The 22,452-nt window shown below is 36.0% G+C and overlaps 1 protein-coding gene across 4 annotated transcripts; it reads left to right on the top strand.

Moving 5' to 3' along the window:
• Positions 1-177: 177 nt before the first annotated feature.
• Positions 178-21,997, top strand: LOC109080147 (thromboxane A2 receptor-like). Of its 4 annotated transcripts, none has more exons than XM_042711638.1 (5): positions 178-416; positions 999-1,177; positions 14,332-15,164; positions 18,121-18,254; positions 20,075-20,353. In XM_042711638.1, the coding sequence occupies exons 3-5, from the start codon at positions 14,373-14,375 to the stop codon at positions 20,205-20,207; spliced, it is 1,059 nt and encodes a 352-aa protein (XP_042567572.1). In that variant the 5' UTR covers positions 178-416; positions 999-1,177; positions 14,332-14,372; the 3' UTR covers positions 20,208-20,353. The 4 variants fall into 4 exon arrangements, with proteins under 4 accessions (XP_042567572.1, XP_042567571.1, XP_042567568.1 ...); XM_042711637.1 differs by lacking the exon at positions 18,121-18,254 and adding an exon at positions 11,319-11,546 and having other exon boundaries at positions 180-416; positions 20,075-21,997; XM_042711634.1 differs by lacking the exon at positions 18,121-18,254 and having other exon boundaries at positions 183-416; positions 20,075-21,997.
• The last annotated feature ends 455 nt before the right edge of the window (positions 21,998-22,452 follow it).

Here is a 22,452-nt window from a genome sequence, read left to right as displayed (position 1 = left end):
TGCATTATTAATGGCGTTTGAGAAGTCAGTTGAGTAAGTGATCTAAACCAGTGGTTCTCAACCACATTCCTGGAGGACCACCATCACTGCACATTTTGCATGTCTCCTTTGTCTGACACACCCATTTCAAGTCTGTGAGTCTCTTCAAATGAGCAGGTGACATGAATCAGGTGTGTTTGATTAAGGAGACATGCAAAATGTGCAGTGATGGGGGTCCTCCAGGAATGTGGTTGAGAACCACTGATCTAAACCAAGCAAGTACGATGTTCTAGGAGGCTTTAAATATCACCTCACAGTCAGTAGATTTGGTGCAAATCTTCAACAAATGCCACTGGGCTCGCCTGGAGGTTTGAACCGTTCACCTGATGCTTTTTATGCCTTTGCTATTGATGCTGCTGTAGACGAGAGCACAAAAGGTTGGTTTATGTTCAACATGAAATCTTGGTTAAAAGCCTCAAGAATCCTAATGTTTCTAGGCAATGCAAAAGAAAAGGTGAAGGAGATCTGGGGCTAATTGCTTTTCTCGTAAGTCATCTAACTCATTAGCACTGTTCCTCTGGAGCCCATCAAAGTGCCGTTTGCATCAGAGCAGCCAAAAGCCATGGAAATTTCAAATAAATGAGAAAGAAGTAAATTGGACCGTCCGCCGCCCGTGGCAGAGCTGAGCTACAAATGGCACATCAATTGAATCAAGCCATGGAAAAGTAACCCTGGAGAAAGAGCCAGACATCATCTTTGAGAGATGAACAAGATTGAATGTCTTTTGCTCAGAATAATTGCTTGGAAATTGTTCAATGGACTTGTATTGAGATCTAATTAAGGCTGTATTCTTTCAAATGCATTTGATACAACAATGGTTTGATTGGTTTTCTTGAGACATGCAACAATACAGTTTTGTCTGATATTCGTTTTGAAAACGGCAACATTTATGCTTTAATATGAGTCAGAATGACATTGATTGTTTCTAACATGCATTCAATTTTCCATTTGTTTCACAGAAGTGTGGATGTTATCACTCACTCCATCTGAAACCACCATTTTTTTTATTTTAAAAATGCCTTCTCACAGTGTGCTTCAGTTATTAATGAAAACATTTCAGAAATGTGGTGCTATCAAAACCAGTCTCCATCTTGAACATCATCTTTCAAGTTTTCACCAAGTTCAGCAACAGATTTTGGTAAGTAATTGGGCTTACCTTTTATTTCAGCACCGTATGTCAAAATCATCACATACAATGTAAAGAATTTCATGGAATTTTTAGATAATTTCCCTTGTTTTTTGTGAAGTGACTTTACAAAAAAAATGGCTGCTATGCTTGAAACCATGTAGGCCTACTCTCGATTCATTCACTCAATATTTCACGAACATACAGTGTTTTCCTCACTTTAGGCTTAAAGTCGCACATTTTGTGAGAAAATAGGTTGCACCCAGACACCATATGACTCAATGAGCGACAGTTGTTCTCAGGATAAATTGTTCAGCATATGTGCTGTTTGTTTGTTTGCTTGCTTTGTTTAGTGTGCAGATGTTAGCAAAGAAGGGAGTTAATTATTATACGCCTGGAAGCCGAAACGAACAGATCAGTTCAGTCCCGAAGTCCCATTACAGCTGTTTCGCTGCATTTCTGGAGCGCATATATCTACAAACATATGATCAAATGTTACAGAATTCAGCTTTAAGTACCTCAGTAACTGCGGTTTGAGCTTTCTGTTATGCTAATCCAATTCGTATGCGACCTTAAACCGAGACTTTTTTGGGGGAAGCAAATGACTTCCTTCTGAAAATTCGCTTGAATACACTTACGGTTTATCTCGGCGAGAGGAGAGTGGCTGCTCTCCGAGTTTATTATGCAAATGAGACAATTTGACAGATTGCACGCAACCCTTCATAATCACTGTTCACGGACTGCTGGCTGCGGCACGAGCTTTATACGGAGCTTTTGGGCTCTTTTAACTAAATATGCTCTCAAAACACTTACAGAGCGTTTTACATCCCGAACACGATGGGTGCTGCTGGGTCAATAGCTTTTATTGGCCCTGGAACAACGTTTCTGGCAAACTATAACCTTGTGTTGATTTATTCTAAATAACGGAGTTGAGTTGTTGCACGACCAACAAGCTTCATTGTGCTTTTTGTTATATTGGCTACTGTAGTGCACTACAGTATTATACTGTATTGAAGACCCACAACGTCTTTCTCACAAATGGCTGAAATACCCACCATTCTCTACTGCGCATGAGCTGAAGATGTGCAGTCTTTAATTTGTCATTGGAATATATTTAGTGTTACTGTTTTACCTATTTGTTCATTTTGCTGTGTGCATTAGAGTTATAAACACAGCTAAACGTTTAGTGTCTATTTTATAATTGCACATCAGGTGTTTTTGTCTGTTTTTCACGCCCTGGGCTAATAAGCTAACATTGTGTGCAAGTGGATGGCTGTTCTTCATGTGTGCTATATGAGGCTGAAATTTGTGAAGCTAGTATTACTCAAAATCCCTTATGTGTAAGATTTTACTCGGCGATGAACAAAAGCATTTCTCTGCACTACAAAGAGTAGACTACATGTCTCAGTTTTTCTGTGGAGTTTGGTTTTATTCACTAGCATGACACTGTGCTGCCCTCTTGTGACAGAGGCTAGAAAAGATTTCTTACTTCAAAACGAAGACCGAAGGAACAAGCTATGATTTACAGCCTAAATAGGTTCATATTGCTCATAATGGACTCTAAAGATGTTTTTTTAGATAATAAATAATGTACACGATTATATAGTAACAATTATGGGAAATGAGACAAGATCTCTTATATAAATGGATTCTGTGGAGATGACAAAACATCTCATAAGTGTTTGATTTTTGTCTTTCTTTCTTATTTGAACATAATTTGCTCCTGAAATGCTCCTTAAGTCCATCTGTATTGGATATTTCATGCAGAACTCGTTGTTGACTAAATAATCTTCATTTTGTATTAACAAATTTCATGTTTATTTATAAGAGGAATGTGGATGAAGATAACATGCAATAGTAATAAACTGGTGTGGGGTGGAAGATGATGTTTTATTCTCATTATATAATCTGGTATAATACTATAAACTGCTAATACTATGGTACTTTGAAATATACCATAGTATTTTCAAGAATTCAGTGCTATTTTGATCTATTTTATACCATGGTATTTCCAATTTAGTAAAAAAAAAAAAAAAACATGGTACTATCATAGTATATATTTCCCAAAAAAGGGTACAAAACTTGTTCATAATTGCTACTGTTATGTAAGCAGTAGCGAAAGGATTCTACATAAAACACTGTCTGCACTGTCTTTCCCTCTGGGAAAAAAACAGCCAGCTGACCAGCTAAAACCAGCTAAGACCAGCCTGACCAGCTAAAAATGTGGTCAAAACCCCTCTATAACCAGCCTGATAAACCAGCTATGACCAGGCTGGGAGACCATCTTTTTCAGCAGGAAACTCTCACATACACGCTCTCATTAAAATGTATACATATATCGTTATTATAGAAATGGTCTGATATGAACTTATAAACAAATCAGTTGTTACTTTTAACCTTAACAATAGGGTTCTCTTTATAGTTTAGTTTAGAAAAATTGAGAAAAAATAACATGTACTTACTCTGATAGCACACGTTCATCTCAGAGACGTCTGTTTGACGTCTGCATTTACATCTGCAACACATATTTTTAAAGTCTATAGGACGTTTCCTATCAGATGTCAAATAGACGTTTAGAAGATGTCTTTAAGATGTTTATGATGTAAAACTGACATCTTAAAGACGTCTATCAGATGTTTGCACACAACAGATGCTTTCCAGATGAATCGATCTTTAACAGACATCTTGCAGACGTACGTGTGCTATCTGGGTAATCACAAGCTTGTTAATTAGGTTGGAGTAATGCACTGATTTTCTGTCGTGGTGTATGGACCCCCTAAATTAGTTTTGGCCGCCCAACAACCTTGGCGCTGCAACAGCTAAAGTCAGTCTACACTGGATGTGACAAAGCAACCGTTCTGTCTGGGATTTGTCGTGCTGCATCCAATGTAGACAGTATCACTGATTATAATGAGTTCTATAGTATTTTGTCGCGCCGCTCGCGTCGAGTGTAGACATGATGTATGCACAGTGTGTTCCTGTGATAACTTGATAAGAACTTCCATAATGGCTTGTTTTGAGGACCCTAGATCTTCACATCCGCACAGAGTCATTTAGACTCCAGACCCATTTGTTTGTTTTCGAAAGCATTTCCTCCAGCAGTTCAGAGGTCAGGATTTTTCGCCAGCAGCCTTATTTGGTAGATCTTCTTCTGTCTTGTCAGAGTTTATTGCTGAAGGCTCCTTGCAGTGATTGATGGATCACTTTACGAGAGAGTGTTTGAACACGTCTGAAGATGTTTGTGTGATAATTACTTAACAAGGAAATCAGTGCCAGTTTTGTGGGAATTTTTTATTTGTTTGTCTTGGTTTTCACTGAGAAATCATTTGATCTATATGTGTGCGCGGCTGTACTCCATTGGCGCATGCGCAGAACTACGTGCGCTGTTCGCGCGTTAAGGAAATTCGGACTGCACGCGACGCATAACAGAACAAAATGCGTATGAGCGAAGTATATTTTGGGTTTTAGACATGAATACGTCGTTGGAGCGATATGTAAACGAGCCAGTGAAGTCGGTGTCATTTTGTGTTGTCGAGAGTCTATCTGAAATGACTGATAACGGCATAAAATACATTTACATAATGGCGCGAAAATGGCATTTCTGTAAGTGGTTGTACAGAAAACAAAAAATAAAACAGATATTGCATATTGTAAGAAATACCATGGTATTATCATCTGATACTTCTTAAAATAGTTTTAATATGGATGTGTAAGTTAAGCATCATGAATATATGGGTAGCTGGCAAATTATTTTTTAGGTTATTTTAGGTTAAAAATAAGGAAATGTATATTTTATGTGCATTAACTTTCCCTGATAGCACACAAACATCACTATTTGACATCTGCATTTACATCTACAAGAGGTACTTTTTAGTGTTTGCTCATCTGCAATACTATCAGATGTCAAATAGATGTTTAAAATACATCTTTAAGATGTTTATGATTTACAATGTATGTAAATCTGACATCTTAAAGATGTCTGTCAGATGCTTTCCAGATGAAGCGATCTTTAACAGACATCTTACAGACGTATGTGTGCTATCTGGGTTTCCTTTGTATTTGATTTATTTTATTGTTAAAATTCAAAGACGATTCCATGTAGTAGCTATTAATATGAGCTCATTAAACTGCATGGTTTTAGATGAATTATATCACTAAGAGAGTGTTTTAAAACTTCCTGTCAGCTACCCAGTCATCCATCATGTTGATTTGGGTGCTGTTCTGTCTAGAATCGTGCTGTGTGTTTTTTTTTTTTTTTTTTTTTTTTTTTTTTTTTTTTTTTTCCCTCGTATGAGTTCAAATAAAGGGCGTCTGTAACACACCCTCCCTCTGGGTTAAATGACTGGAGCTGCTCTTAAAGGCTTCTACCTGTGGTCGAGGCTTAACGCTGTTCTCTCTTGGAGCTGTGAGTGTGTGTGTTCACACGGTGTGTTGTGAAACAGTGGGATGGCCGTGACCTTGATCTGTACCCGTGTGCCAGGGTGCCGGTGTGGGCATCAGGTGTTGGCATCTACACTGCAGGTGCCTGTGCCCAATTAAAGGGGCGGCTTGACAAGCTGCCCAGTGGGCATGGCAGCAGGCCTTGAATTTAATTACATGGAAATGCACTGATTCGGGGTGAAATGAAGCAGAACGTGTCTGTTTGTTAGCGGCAGATGACTGCCACTTGACTGACAGAGCGCTTGGATTCAGGTGTGCTGGCTGATGGGTTTTTTGGGCTTATTAACACGGGTTCACTGCGCTAGAGGACCTACCGTGGCGTATCATGGATCTGATAAAGCAATAAAGCTGAACTGACTTGTATGTAGACTTACGTAGAATTAAAGAGATAGTTCATCTGAAAAGATATTTTGAAGAACATTGTGAAAGGTCGCCTTTTTGGGCTTCCAAATTTAATGAAATGCAGCAAGCTCATACACATTTATAAATAGTTCATCGTTCATAAATCGTGCATTTATAAAACATTCAAAACGTTTAAGTTAGACGTTCTTCTAATGTTTTTTATTATGCAACTACTTGTTTCAGAAAGCTCAAGGAACGTTCAAAAATAACATTCCCATAACGTTTGCATGTTCCCTTAACATTCGTAAAACCAAGAAAAAAGTTTTAAAAACTATGTTTAAAGTCTCAGAACATTCAGAAATAATATTTTCATAACTAAATGAAACGTTAGCAAAATATTCTTAAGGCCCATTCACACCAAGAACAATAACTATAAAGATAACGATATTAGTGTCCACACCAGTGGATGATATCATCTGTTTATTTAAATTCGCTTTAAATTCTCGTGCTCGTTACAGCAGGATGGATTCTGATTGGCTGTCAGTATTTTTATCATCAATGAGCTGTAAAAAATCATTCTGAAAGTGATTCCAATGATATCGTTTCTCTATGCTTTTATCGTTATAGTTGTGGTGCAGACTCTGCTATTCTTTAATATTGAGAATGATTTTTAGAACTGTATCTTTATCGTTATCTTTATAGTTATAGTCCTTGGTGTGAACGGGCCTTTAGAACATATTTTTGTTGGCTGGGGAGTAGGGATGGGCGATATGGGCTTAAAAATGTATCACGATAATTTCTGATATTTACTGCGATAACGATATCAATGACGATAATTTAGGGAATCCTGTTTTTTTTTAGAGAAAAGTATTATCTTTCCCTAGTTTTACCCCAAAATAGGGTGTTGTGAGCAGTACACACCGACTATTTATTTCATACTGGAAGCCGGAGGGCGCCCTTGCGCAGAAACTCCACATATGCACAGTAGAAGTAATGCTCCAGGAAATCACTGATATGGACAGAGGTATCCAGTGATCGCTGTAGCTGAATAAAACACAGATAGAGAAATATTGACTGAGGAAACCTGAAGACAATAAACACGCGATTTGCACAAAATACATAGTCTGTGTTCTTCAAGCAATCTTGGGTATTTTCATAAGAATAAAAGTATATTTATAATGCAATGGTAATCGACATAGCCTTTATCACTGTATATAATGCTATAAAATAGTAGGATGATTTCTTTCGTGCCTTATTCTGTGATACGAAACCACATCTGATCTCAAAAATAAGTTATTTGAAACCTTTATGAAGTTAATATGGAGAAAAAGCACGTCAATAAATAATATCTTTGTTGGACAACAGGTTTGTAAACGACTCATACACATGTAAAACTGTATTGCACACGTGCTACTGTAGTACATTTACTCAAGGCTCAGACCGATTTTTGTCGCACTGTACAGTGTTATCCAAACCTGTTCCAGATTGTAGAAGGAGCTGCTCAATTTCACGTCCGCATTCCCTTCACATCACTCCACACAGTCGCACACAGAAATGTGTCATCAACTAGACTTTATCGTTATTATCGTGGGAAGACTAATTTTTATGGTGGGGAGAATTTTTACCGGTATATCGCAAACGATAAGATATCGCCCATCCCTACTGGGGAGTTAACTGGTCTTTAATATTGTTCTTAAAATGTTAGCACAAAGGCGTTATTTATACATTGTTAATGGGTCGGTTTATTTCTGAAACTTTTAAGGTGCATGTTTTTTTGTTTGTTTTTTTTTAACCCTTTGACATGTACGTTGAGTGTAATTGTTGAGTGTCACGTGATCACCTGCTAGATTCACATCTGCTTTCAGATACGAACACGCTTGTCAAATCACAACTATTCAGTGTTTTCAACCTTGTAACGCTTAATTTAGAGTTCTGACATTTTGATACACACTGATGTCTATGGAAGCGGCAATAACAATCCATTCAATTATAATTCGACGTCATATATGTTTTATTGATATCATATACACTCTACTCTTCTCCCAGTTCACCGAAAACTTACTTTCATGTCTTTCCGGAGGAGAGGATGAAATGATGTGTTGTAAATCCCACAGCTAGGATTCAGTGCAAACGAACATGGCGGTTAAATGTTACAATTTGTTTCAGAATGTTGAGAGAACATTTCAAAAGTAACGTTCCCATAATGTTTGCAAAATTCTTAAATGGAATGTTCCCTGAACATTTGCATAACCAAAAAAATATATATATTTATTAAAATAATTTATTTTTAAAGGAGCCATGTGTAATGTCTGGCAAAAAAAATCAAGTCATACTCCACATTCCATACCAGATGGGGGCAGTATGCCTCAATAAAGTGAATTGGTCTACTCTAGAGTAACAAACGAGAAACGGCATAGTCTCTATGCTCCGCCCCTACCTTCACAACAACCCTAGAGCCATAGCCGAAGCCTAAAGGACGTTTTGCCTCCAGAGGAACGTTGGGTGATGTCAAGTGATTTTGAAAAGTGACATCTTCAAGCTACTCCCCTTCACCTTTACCAGTGAATGTTCATATTCGTTTTGTTCATATTACATTTTGAATTGTATATACACATTATTTGAATTAAATTAATTTGACAGACAGCATTCTGTCAACATCATTGGTCAACATCAGACAGCTGATGTTGACCAAGCTAGCGCCAACCAACGTAACCAGAGCTGCCAACTCTCAAGCATTCACCGTGAGACACACGCAATTGACTCTTTTCACACGCTTTCAAAAACTTGACCGCTCTGAATATAGTGAGTGAGTGCGCGCGCGGCCGGGGCGCTCTCTCGCTCTCTCGCTCTCTCTCTCTCTCTCGCTCTCTCTCTCTCGGGTTCATTATCATCGAAGACATTTCAAGCTTCTTAGGTAATGTTACATTTTAGCATCAGCTTGGTAGAGATGGGCTTTGGTAGATAACAGGTGAAAACGGATCGGATCTGTGGGTAAGTTATAGCTAGCTTACTATCAAACGCAGCTACGGTTAGCCATCGCTAACATTAGCACGTTTATCGAACAGCCTTCGATACATTTCTATGTTATAACTTCCCGAAAAAAAAACACAAACATATAAAACAAACTTCTAGCGAAATACTAACAGCATCTTACTTACCAATCCAAAAGAAATGTTGCAAGTTCGGAGTCGAACCTCATTTCTTTCAACTCCATCAGTTGTCTCCAGCGATGGAAAGCAGTGCCGATGTTTACTCTGTTTCGGCTCCTTTTCTTATCGGATTTGATTTGTGATTCCGAGCGCGGTTGCTTGATATCAGCTTCAAGTACGCCCACAAGCCATGCGAGTTATTCGTGTATTGCAGGTTGGCTGGTGGTTATGTTGCCCGCATATTGCCTCCCATGGCCGAAACTGGTATTACGACACCTGTCGGGCCAGTGGCTAGTAATGCTAATGCTAATTAAGGTTGATATCTCTGCAGCACTATAACTTGACATTTTTTTTAATGACATCATCGCCCTTATTTCTTCTCATTCTTTTGATGCGTGTAGGTCATTTTTTGGATATTTTTACCTCAATTTTTACACATGGCACCTTTAAGAGATTTTAAGTGATATTTGTGAGCAGGTTTGTAAATGGCAGTGAAATATCTTTAGTATATACTTGTGTTGCTCAGCATGTTTTAGTCCCAAAATAAATAGCTATTCATAAGCAGCATATGTAACCTGACGGAAAATCAAAGCGTATGACGCAACTGAACAATTCTTCTGGAAGATATCATCCCACCCTTCCCTGGAGACGCTCAAATGACATTCAGTGCACAATCACCGCTTTGAGAGATAGTTCAGATGAGTTATAAACTCTTAACGTCTGCTCTTAGCTTGGCTGAGAGTCAGCGTCTGCAAATAACTCTAGACAAGCCATAAAAGTCGGTAGCATAAATAATCAGGTCATAAGTTCAGCCATATGTGTTTGGATTATAGTGTCTCATTTGGTCATGTGGTTTGTGTTATCCGCGAGGGGAGTGATCAGATAAACCTGGCAGGCCTTAGGAGGAATGCATGTGCGATACCTAAAAGATCATTAATTATCAAAGGCATAATAAATATATGTCTTTAAGTAAGAGTTTATTTACAAACCAAAACTATGCAGCGAATATGTTTTTCTTGCTAATTGCATTAGCTTGCAAAATGCCAGATGTTTAGCATTGATTGCGAATGTTAACTGTAGCGTTGCGTTAAATGCTCGACGACTTGTCATTACCACAGTAAAACAGATTGTTGTCTCACAGATGAATAAAAAGAGAGAGAAAGAGATAGTTGTGGCAGCTAACGGCTAATCGCAGCACAACACATGTTGTTTTCTCAGTGTTGATGGATGTATTTAGCATGCTATGCTAAACAGATTCCTCAGCTAAGTGGAAACAGACATGATGTCCTCTTAAGGAGCATAATTGTCAGAGATTCTTCACCTGTTAACTGTTTATTGTGGCTTTTAGCTTCACCCCACACAAGTATCTGATCTAGCGCTAATACTTTTCAGAAAAAACAGACCCTTTGAAGACAGCTGTTTCAAAAACATTTCATTTCGTTTTATGAATGTTAAGGGAACATGAAAACATTATGCACATGTTATTTTAGCAAGTAAGAGTAGCAAGTAACATTTAAAAAACTGAAACATTTAAGGTATAAAACGCTGTATAAACGCTGTATATAAATAATGTTTTTCCGCTAACATTTTGAGAACATCAGAAAAGACCAGATAGCAACCCACAGAAATGTCTTCATCTGGAAAGCATCTGCTGCATACAAACATCTAAAAGACATCTTTAAGATGATAAGATAAGAATCTTAAAAGCATCTTCTAAACGTCTATTTGACATCTGATAGGAAACGTCCTATTGATGAATTGCAGATGAGCAAACACTCTAAAAAAAAATACTTCTCGCAGATGTAAACGCAGACGTCAAATAGACGTTTCTGAGATGTACGTGTGCAGAACGTTTGAACGTTCCTTGACGTTCGACGGATCATTTTTAGTTGTTTGTTTTTAAAGATAGCGTTTTAAAGTTTTTGCTCACTTAAATGCAAAGCATCTTTAGATCGTTTGTGATGATCACAATCAAGTCGTTGGTGTCAGGTGCTTTAAAAAGCTCTTCCGTTTACTGTCGTGAATTATTAAAATATAAAGATGCAAAAACATTTTCCTAGAACCAGTAACCGCTCATTAAAAGTCAATTAAAGTCATTTGAGCTGTTATACACACACAGAGAGAGAGAGTTTAGAGACCATCGTTTTATTCAAACATAGAACATTTCAGCCCACACTGCGTTGGTACTACAGCTATCAGAGTGTTTCTGGTATTGATCGTAGCTGTAGAAGCTGCTGGCGGAGACCCACAGACTCTTCCGGGAATAGCGGAGGAAGGCACGCGTGTCTCATCATCCTCATCCTCGCGGTCATCAGTGTATTTGAGCGGGTTTGGAGAGAGTTGGAGTGAGTTTTCAGGATGGAGGTGATAGGAGGCAGAGCTTGAGGATCTCTCCGGGATCCGCGGATCGACACTGGAGGAATGCGCGCCGGACTTGCAGACTTTCTCAGGTAAAAGTCAACGTTTTAAACTCTAAAAGCGTTTCGCTTTCGACTTAAGTGTATGCTGTAAACGTCGCAGAGAAGTTGTGGTTTGTTTGTTTGTTGGGACTATATATTAAACATACTTCTTCAAAAACAACGTCAATGGCAAAACGGAGTCTGCATTTTTCTATATTCAGCCCTAGTACAAAGTTGTCTACGTTTTAGTCGGAAGGTGTAAGAAAATTATTAAAATGACGATATTAAAATATGATCCGACGTTTTCAGGTTGAACCACTTAAGTTATTTTAATAGAATTATAAACTGACTTAAAACAACAAAACGTGTTTTTGTTTTTGTGCCAACATTTTAGGAACATTGTTAAACTCCACAGCTAACAAAAATATGTTTTAAGAACGTTTTGTTTCTTACATTAACAGTATGTTATTTTTGAATGTTCTCTGAACGTCCAACTGAAATGTTTCAGAAATAAAACATTCCATGAATGTTGAATAATTTTTTTTTTGCTAATTAAAATGGGCAAAAACATTAGTAAGCTTATTAAAATTTTGTAATTAATACATTTTGTGTCATTTTTTTATAGCTATAGGAGTAATTTGTGGAGGATTTTGTATGTGCTATAATATTATAAAATAAAATATATTAAAAATAATATTAAAATCTAGATTTATAACACATTTTCCCCTGTGAGAAAAAAAAAACCAATAATAAAAAAAAAAAAAAAAAATGCATTAAATACGAAAAAAGTAAATATGCCCCCCAAAAATCTGTTATCTAACATTTGATGAGTTTCATAATAATCTAATCCAGGCCTGTCTAGTTTAATTGAGTTATTTGTAAAACTCTCATGTTTTGGTGCATTAAAAACCCAGAAACCAAATTACTTCTCAACTTGTTTAATTGCATCTGAAAACTGCTCTTGGTAAGAAGAGTTCCTGCAATAACCTTTCTAGAGTCTCTATGATACAGAATCATATAATGCTCTGATTATACAACAAAACAGCATATAGCCGTAATCACATTTCATAAATAATCTCTTTTGCTGATGTTTTACACTCCTGCATGCAGCCAAACACTAAAAATACTTTAAAGGTGTGAATGCACACGCATACAAACCAGTCGCCGATTTCCTGGCGCTGACATTCACAAAGCTGGTTTCTGGGCCTCATTTGATGGAATTTGATTAGGAGCACGCTGTGGAAAGCTCTGTGTTTGGTTAATGGAGTTTGTTTTGGAATTCTGCTGCTTAGAGAGACACACAAACACCATCAGCAGCCTCAGGTTTCTGTCCACTGTATCCTCATTAACGGCCATTATGTGAGTGGAAATGCCACCGAATGTATTGAGATGTTTAGGCTTTTGCCTGATGATAAATAATGGCACTTAAGGTATCGATCTGAACAGGTTTGTGGCTGAAGACACTCATGTTTAATGGCCAAAGTGGAGTGGATCCACTCGACATTCCTTTGGGATTTATGTGTTTTCAATAAGATGCGGCTCAGAAAATGTCTCTGAGATCTGGATGTGTTTGTGCAGATCCACTGAACTTCTGCAAAAGCTTAAGGGTTGAATATGTTGTAGAAATTCAGATCTTTGCATTAGTATGCATTATTTACAGTGTTAGCTTTAGTATGATGCAAAATAAAGCAATCGAAGATGCACATTAAAGTGATTTTAAGGGTATTAATGAGAAGAAGAGGTTAAAGTCACTGTAACTTCTGGCATTGATTGATAATATGATACTAATAAGAGACCAATGTTCAGTAAATAGTTGCATTTATTAATATTAATAAAAATAATAAAGTAGTCTTTCATAGCAGCTTGGCTCATTAATATAGGCTATAATATGCAGTCAGCTTTGAATGTGTCTTATCCAATCAGAAGTTAGAATCCAAAATATGCATGTATAATGAATGTTATTTAATAACAATAATAAAAGATTAGGCTAATTATACTACCTAATGGAAGAATGTTTTATAATAGTAATAAAAAAATATATTATTATTAATAATTAATTAAAGTAATAATTAATTAATTATATTACTTAATGGAAGAATGTTTGACCAGTATCAAAAAATAACGTTAAAATAAATTTTAAAAAAAAATATTATTATTTTAATACTTTTTAATTTTTATTATTATAATCATTAATAATAATAATAACAGTAAAACGTTAAATTAAACTTACTGTAATTATTATTATGAGCAAGTTTAATTATATTACTTAATGCAAAAATGTTTTGATAATATAAAAAAATAATTATAAATAATAAAATAAAAATATTAGATATTATAATTAATAATAATATTAGATATTATTAGTAGTAGTAGTAATTTAATAATTACTTTTATTAATTATATCACTTATTAAAATATTATTATTATTATTATTATTATTATAGATTATTAATAATTACAAAATCATTTTATTAAAGCTTTCATTTCAGCAGATGTTATGTTTGGGGCTTGTTTATTGCTGTTACGATCAGATCTAAGACATTTCCTGTTGACATCAACTGCGGCTTGCTCTAAAACACCGGTGGACACTGCATGAGCACATTTGGTCCGTTACAGTCTATGTTTTAGTTTCTGTGTGCTGTCGAACGTCTGCTTAGAATAAAGCGTCCTGTACTATTGCACAAGATGTTGGGAAAACAGGGATCTGACTCGTCTATTCCGTTTGCTAGCAAAACAATGTCCCAAAATGAGTCACGCGCTAGTACACAATCCTGGACACAATACAGTGCTTGGAAACATTTATTAAGCGTTCACCAATGGTTTTTCTCCATCACAGGTTCACAGGATGAAATAAACCCGTCTTCGTTCCCCGCCATCATGGTTTCTTCGGCGCCAAGCAACGCGACTCCGCTCTGCTTCTCCATCAACAGCACGCCTTTCAATCACAGCCACACCATCACCTCGGCGTACTTCTCGGTGGTCTTCAGTGGCCTCGGCTTGAGCTCCAACCTCTTCGCTTTGGTGGTTCTGGCCAAGACCTTCCACCACACCAAGAGCCGATCGCGCTCCTCGTTCCTGCTCTTCCTCGGCGGATTGGTGTTCACCGACTTCATGGGGCTGTTGGTCACCGGGTCCATCGTGGTGTCTTTCCACATCACACACTTCAACTGGCGCCAACTGGACCCTCATTGCCACTTCTGCAACTTCATGGGCATGTCGATGGTCTTCTACGGGCTTTGCCCGCTGCTTCTCGGCGCCGCGATGGCCGTGGAGCGATTCGTAGGCATCAACCAACCCTTCGCGCGCTCCACCGTCATGTCCAGCAGCAGAGCGTGTTCGACGGTGGCCATGGTTTGGGTCACGGCCGGCTGCATCAGTCTCCTGCCGTTGGCCGGATTGGGAAGCTACCGTCTCCAGTTCCCCGGTTCCTGGTGCTTCCTCAACATCAGCTCCAAACCGCTGGAGATGACCTTCGGTTTGATCTTCTCGCTCGTGGGTTTGCTGTCGCTGGCCGTGTCGTTCCTGCTCAACACGGTGAGCGTCATCACCCTACTGAAGGTGTGTTGCGGACAGGACCGCGCTCAACGGAGACGAGACTATGAAGTGGAGATGATGGTGCAGCTGATTTTGATCATGACCATCGCCTCCGTCTGCTGGTGCCCTCTACTGGTGAGTGATTCAACTGCATCGACAATTGACAGATGCTACGTCTGTTGGCCAACTAACCAAAATCAGTTGCTAACTGTTTACAAAACCTAGTTAGATGTCTACAAAAGTAGGCGGCGTTGTAACCAAGAAGGGGTTCAGTGTGATTACAGCATAATGTTGATTACCACAAAATTAACGTCCACTTTCCCTCGTTTTCTATATATATATATATATAATGATATATATATATATATATATATATATCATATATATATATATATATATATATATATATATTTATATATATATATATATATATATCTATATAATATATATATATTATAAAAAGTGTATAACTAAAGGGGAAGATTATCATAAATATATTATTATATTATAATGTAATAACATTATTTAAAAAATATTCTTTTATTAAATATAATTAACTTTATTATAAAATTACTACTTCAGCTACTACTACTAATAATATTACTATTACAAAATTATTAATAATTAATTACTATTATTATTATTATTGTTTTATTTATTTTTACTATCTCCCAAAACATTCTTGCATTAAGTAATGTGATTAACTTGACCTAATAACAATGATAATAATAATAATTATTATTATTATTATTATTATTAAAAATATTCTTCCATTAACTAATATAATTAAACTAACCTATTAATGACAATAATTATACAGTTACTACTTATAATGATAATGTTACAAATATATTAAAAATAAAAATAATAATGATAAATTATAATGCATTATTATAATTATTAGTAGTAGTATTATTTCTAATAATGTGTGTATATTATTATCATTATGATACTGCCGAATCTTTCTTGCATTAATATAATTAACGTAACGTAACAATAATAATTATTATAAAATCATTTTTCTGTTGACTAATATAATTAAACTAACCTATTTATAATAGTTATTATAAAATAAATAATAGTAATAATAATAATTATTAAAACATTAAAAAGCGCCTCATTGTAACTTTCAATTCTATTTATTTATATATTTTTAAGAAAATGAGGGATGAGTTTAAAGTTGAAAGCTGTAAAGTTATCAACATTAATGCCCTAAATGCTGTCGATTTGAGTTTAACTTGTATCAAAATCAGAGAAAATAAATAGCTTTACAATTGATTCCAGTAGAGTTTGCGTTAGCGTGTGGCTAAGCTAACGGCGCAATACTCTAATAAGCATAAAAAACGCATATCACACACGTTTATTGAGCAAAATATTGCCTTTTTTAATTCAATTTAGCAGTATCCCATCCACCTTTTTGTATTTGTTTTTCATTTAACTCAGTGCAATGCATTCTGGGACAAGTCATTACAATTTGGCCTTAAAATAGCACCTACGTAGGCAGCTTACTAGGTTTGGAACAGAACAGTCTCAAGTCAACTAATCTCGACTCGCGGCGTGACGGTACAAGAATTGCTTTCTGTAATCATCTGGAACGCTTATTGTCGGTGACGCTGCTTGTTTTCAGTCTTGTTTATCGCAACACTGGCGCGCGATGCAGATGCGCTACTGATTGCTTTACTCGTCTAATAACACGTCAGGTTTCTCGCACAGGAAACTTGTTCTGCCAGTCGAGGAACATGAAGGAGTCATGTGAGAAATGCTGATAAGACAAATGGGAAAGAGAAATTTCCTGTTGAAGGGAAGAACAGGAAGTCCTCACCAGCAAACACACACATCCTATTTTTAACAAAACGCAAAATTGTTGCTAGCCAGACATGTGCTAAATTAACTACTTTTATTCATCAGGGATAAAATCCTTTAAATTTTTTTTTAATGAAGGTTGCATATACATATATTTTAAATAATGAAGTGTGTATATATATATATATATATATATATATATATATATATATATATATATATATATATATATATATATATATATATTATTATTATAAAATATGAAAATTATATATTATTTATTTATTTATTTATTTATTATTTATTTATTTATTTTATAAAATGGCTGTTTATGTATGGATGTAATTGTTCTTTTCTTTTCCAAAACCCAGGCTTTCAATAATAAAATATGAAAATCCATCACAGAAATGTTAACTAATTTAAATTAATTTAAAACTAAAATTAAACTAAATTTAAATTGTCACTAAAATAAAATAGATTTTATATATATATATATATATATTTAAAAATATAGTACTCATTTTTAAATAATATATCATTTTCAGTACTCATTTTTGTAATATATTTAAAATTCAACTCGTATGTTTCTATTTTATTTAATAAACATATATTATAAACATTGCAGTGGTATATGAGCCTTTGAAATTTAAAAATTTTAAAATATAGAAATCCATCACAGAAATAATAACTAAATTAAACTAAAATTAAATTAAAATTAAAATTAACTCACTAAAATAATTTTTTTTTTTTTTTTTTTTTTTTTTGGTAACGTATACATATTATGTATAGATTTTATTGTTTATCACTTCCAAAACCCAGACCTTCAGTCCTAAACTATGCAAATCCATTAATACTTTAACATTCATATTTTTTTACACATATGAATTACAAATACAACATAAACAAAACATAAAGTTAAAATAAACCATTTCAACATTTATTGTGAACATAATTTACATGCCTTTTGACACAAATTCCGACCTTCCTCAGTTTTTAAAAGTCTACTTAAAGATGAAATATTATAGAAAACTGATAAATATTACATTTTTATTGTTGGTCCAGAAATTTTGTCACAGTATGCAATTTAACTGTATATATTTAGGATGCATAACATGCCAGCAGTGAGCTTTAAATGACATTTCCAGATCCTATAGTTAAATAAACAGCTGGGACTCGTAGCCAGTCATCTGCATTTGAGGAATAAACACTCTGGAGCTGTTCTGTCCTCGTCTGATGATGTCCTGTGAGAGATGTGCTGTGACGCGTCTCACCTTGTGTCTCTGGACAGATGTACATACTGAAGACCGTCGTGTCCTCGCTAACCGTCGACCCCTATAGCGTTCTGTTCTACCTGCGATTGGCCACCTGCAATCAGATATGTGACCCCTGGATTTACATCCTCTGTCAGGAGTCTAGACTGAGGCGAGTAAAAGCTGACGGCTAATCCAGATTGTGATCCGAATTAACAGTGAGCACCATTCACACTCACGCGCTCATCAGTAGTGACATCAGATACTTCAAACCACTTCTGGCTCTGTGCTGATTCATAATGACTGCTTTCCGCCGACATCCATCATCCACCCCAACACACTAATCAGAGTTTCTGCCAAAATACCATACAAATATATATACACACACTACAGTGTGTGTGTGTGTGTGTGTATGTATAATATTTTTAGATATTTATTACTAATTAAAACAGTGTTGTTAAAAGTATTTTATATATATATATATATATATATATATTATATATATATTCTATATGGATATTTTAAAATATTAAATTACTCAATATGCAATATAAAAAGTAATATATAATATTATTAATTATACTTAAAATATAATTATTAAAATATTAAATTACTCATAATTATTATTCTGTTAAAACATTTTTTTTTCTAATATTACATTCAATTTAAATGAATTAACACAAAATATTATTAAATATATTTATTTTTATATATTATATTGTAATGTGTGATTCTTCTGATCTTTTTGTAATATTTTAATATTTTATTCAAAAAATAAAAATATATATGACAGAAAATAAATGTATAATGTTAATGTATGCTGTTATAAATGTTTATAAATACAGTATTCATATTAGTTTATATTATTTTTTACATTATTTTATATTTATTTGTTTTATTTAATAAAACAAACAATTGATATTATCAATGTGTGTGTATATATGTATATATATATATATATATATATATATATATCCTATATTTTTTTTTCTTTGTAGCAGTAATTGTTATAGAAGTTATCATATTTTGGCAGAAAATGTACTTACCATGGTAAATGTTTGTATTTTGTGACATGGTCCACTAAAAGCACTGTGTGTTTATTTGTGTGTGTGTGTGTGTGTGTTTGAGCATGTGTATTTTATCGAGTGAACACTTAGTAGAGGTCAATGATTTACAACTGCCTAACTCACTACTTTAAGCACTATATTTGCTTTATTACTGCTAAGTGTTTGTGTTAACACCGAACCCATTTGTTATCTTGCAGCTATTTGGGAAAATATCCAGAAAGGTCATGAGATATTTCATCAGTTTTATACAAACAAAAAAAAAAACACGCTCCAGTGTTATTGTTTTAATAACCATTAAGCATTTTCTTTTCATGACGGTTAAGCTACTTTTTTATTATTATTATTATTATTATTAATTGAAACAGTATTGGTAATTAAATAATAAAGTATTTAATTTTAAATCAGAATAAACTGAACACAGTAGCACAATTACATAAATTGCATAGCGGAAATAAGAATGGTTGATTAAGTCTTAATGGGCTTCGATTTTCTTTTCACAAACGATAATTTTCTGTTTCTTTCTTTTAATTTTGTGGTGAAATATGACCTGAACATATTCCTGACAGATTTCTAGTGATTCACTCCAAAAATATTTTGAGAGACGCCAGAAACATCAGCAGATATATTTGTTTTTCACATCTCTCAGGATATTTTTGGGGTGAAAATATTTAGTATCGACATCATGTTCCTGGAAATTGTGTCCAACATCCCCAGATGTTACATTCTGGTTATTCTCATTTCAGAAATCCATTAGATTTCGTAAACATTTCGAAATGACAAAGCCCATAGCGATGGCAATGTTTGGTCCGTATTGATTGTGTTTGTTTTATTGACTGACTCAAGTGGAGTTCAAGCGTCGCCTCGCGCTCAGTGTTTCTTCTTGCGTTCCTCTCATCACCCTCTCGTTATTTTTTCCTCTCAACAGGTGTTTATTGCACAGACGGTGCTGTCGGGCAGTGAGCTCAACATTCGCCACCTGCTTCTCTGGCTTCGTTTTGCGACGGGGAACCAGATCCTGGATCCCTGGGTCTACATCCTATTCCGACGTGCCATTCTGAAACGCGTCACTCCCAAGATGGACTGGTCCCGCGGCTCCATCACCAGCCTCTATCCTACACTCTCGACGTCCTTCCGCAGACTCACGCGTGCCTCTCTTAGAGGAACGATTGACCGTTTGGATCGCGACCGGCCAAATCCAGACAAAGCCAGACAAGAGGATACGCCTCTACCTGTGCAGGACGCCACTGCAGTGTCTAGTTCCATTTAGCAGCCAAGACTAGCATTTATCTTCTACTATTAATGATTCAATGTCTTATATGGTGCCCAACGTAGGGGATGACCCTCCTTTTAAACCCTTTTGTAGGCGCTTCGCTTTCGGAGAGGTGCTCCAGACGTAAATCTATTCGTACACATTTGAGAAGCGTATATTTGAGCTCTCGAGACGTGTCGAACTCGCATGAACTTGGAGAGCGAAGCTGTTGAGGAGAACGTACTGTAGACTTTAGTGGGAAAGTGGGCGGGGCTTGATTTTTTCCAGTTGGCCGGTGATTGAATGATGAAAAGTGGCGGTTGGCTGGAGGGGGAGGGGTTGGAAAATAACGATATGATGTCATTTTGGAGGCGGAGCCTTTGTACGATAGTGTCCGCCTACTTTTCCATCAGTTCCTGGAGTTTTTCGCATTCATTTCCCATTTGTTAAAGAGTTAAACCAATCCATGAACCAAACCAACTAACTACGATGTGAAACCTGTTAAATTTTCAAACAAAAAAGTATTTGAAACTAGGACAATAAGGCAAGAATGTGTACTTAATGGCGTTAATGAAAACGTGCAGTACAAATTTCAAGGCTTGAGTGGGAAAGTGGGCGGAGCTTGATTTTTCGAGTTGGCCGGTGATTGGATGATGAAAAGGGATGGTTGAAGGGAGAGGGGTTGAAAAGTAAGCATGTCTGATGATGTCGTTTTGGGGGCGGAGCCTTTGCACAATAGTGTCCGCCTACTTTTTCAGCAGTTCCTGGAGTTTTTCCCATTCAAGTAGAATTAAACCCAAACATGAACCAAACCAATCAGATACAATGTGAATCACAACATAGTCTGATTTAAAGCTAAAAGTATTTGAAAATTGGACAAAAAGGCAAGGATGAGTACTTGATGGCTTTAATGAAAACGTTCAGTAGAAACCTGTAGGTTTGAGTCCTTGATCGGGGCTTGATTTTACCAGTTGGCCAGTGATTGGATGATTACTGGGGGGTGGGTTGGAAAAATAAGAGTGATGTCATTTTGGAGGTGGAGCCTTCGCACAATCGGTCCCACCCACTTTCAGCAGGTCCTCGAGTGTTTTTCCCAAAGGGATTTTTTAAAGAGTTAAAAGCAACAAACCAAACCAGCCGACTAGGAGGTAAATCACAAAATTAACTCTAATTTAAAGCAAAAATGTATTTAAAAATCTGTAAAAAGGCAAGTCTGTATATACACTCAATGGCTACGATGAAAATGTACGGCAGAAACTCGCAGACTGGGCTTGCTTTGGGACAACTGTACAGTTTTGGCTCACTTCCCGGACAAACACCCTCCTTTTCCTTTCTGATAAGACTATGAGGACCACACACTTGGATAAAATGGCAACTTTCACCACGAAGGCGATTCTGGTTTATTTCTGGCCTTGTCATGGACTGTTCTTCTCGTTTGAGGAATCAAACAAGTATCATAACTAGCACAAATTTGGTTATTCTTGTGCGAGCAGACACAAGGTTAGCATCAGATGCTGTCAGAGTGAATGATCTGTTTTGATCTCTCATTTATTTCGCATGTAAACCCAAGCATTGCTGTATTAAAATCATTATTCAATCCTCTTGTGTTTGGATTGCTTTGGCCAAATGTTCTGTTCAGTATTTGCATCTTTGGTTGAGATAATTTTTGGCAAGCTGCGTCGCTAAGCCTAGCGTACCCTGCGAACAGAAGCTTATCAGCTAGTGTACATTTAAGACAGTTTCTAGTGTGTAAACAACATGGATTTACGGACATTTTTGTGCAGGTTATAGAGCCATTTGGCTACCAGTTCAATGTTTTGATAAAAAACATGTTTTGGACTCAGTGAACACTTGGCGTCTGCGACTTCTCAATAGCCTGCAAACACGAGTTGGCTACAAGCAAGGGGTTTTTGGTCACAGACTATAATCATGAGAATGAGCTTCTGTCTTGTAGTGTGCGCTTGGCTAACAGGAAAACAAGTAGGGATCAGTAACACAAGCTAGATTCATATCAGCTTCCTTCTTCCGCAGCAATTTCACAGCTACGACTGCTA

The sequence above is a fragment of the Cyprinus carpio genome, chromosome A22 (genome assembly GCF_018340385.1).
Source record: "Cyprinus carpio isolate SPL01 chromosome A22, ASM1834038v1, whole genome shotgun sequence".
Lineage (NCBI taxonomy): Eukaryota > Metazoa > Chordata > Actinopteri > Cypriniformes > Cyprinidae > Cyprinus > Cyprinus carpio.
This window is presented reverse-complemented; position numbering and strand designations above follow the sequence as displayed.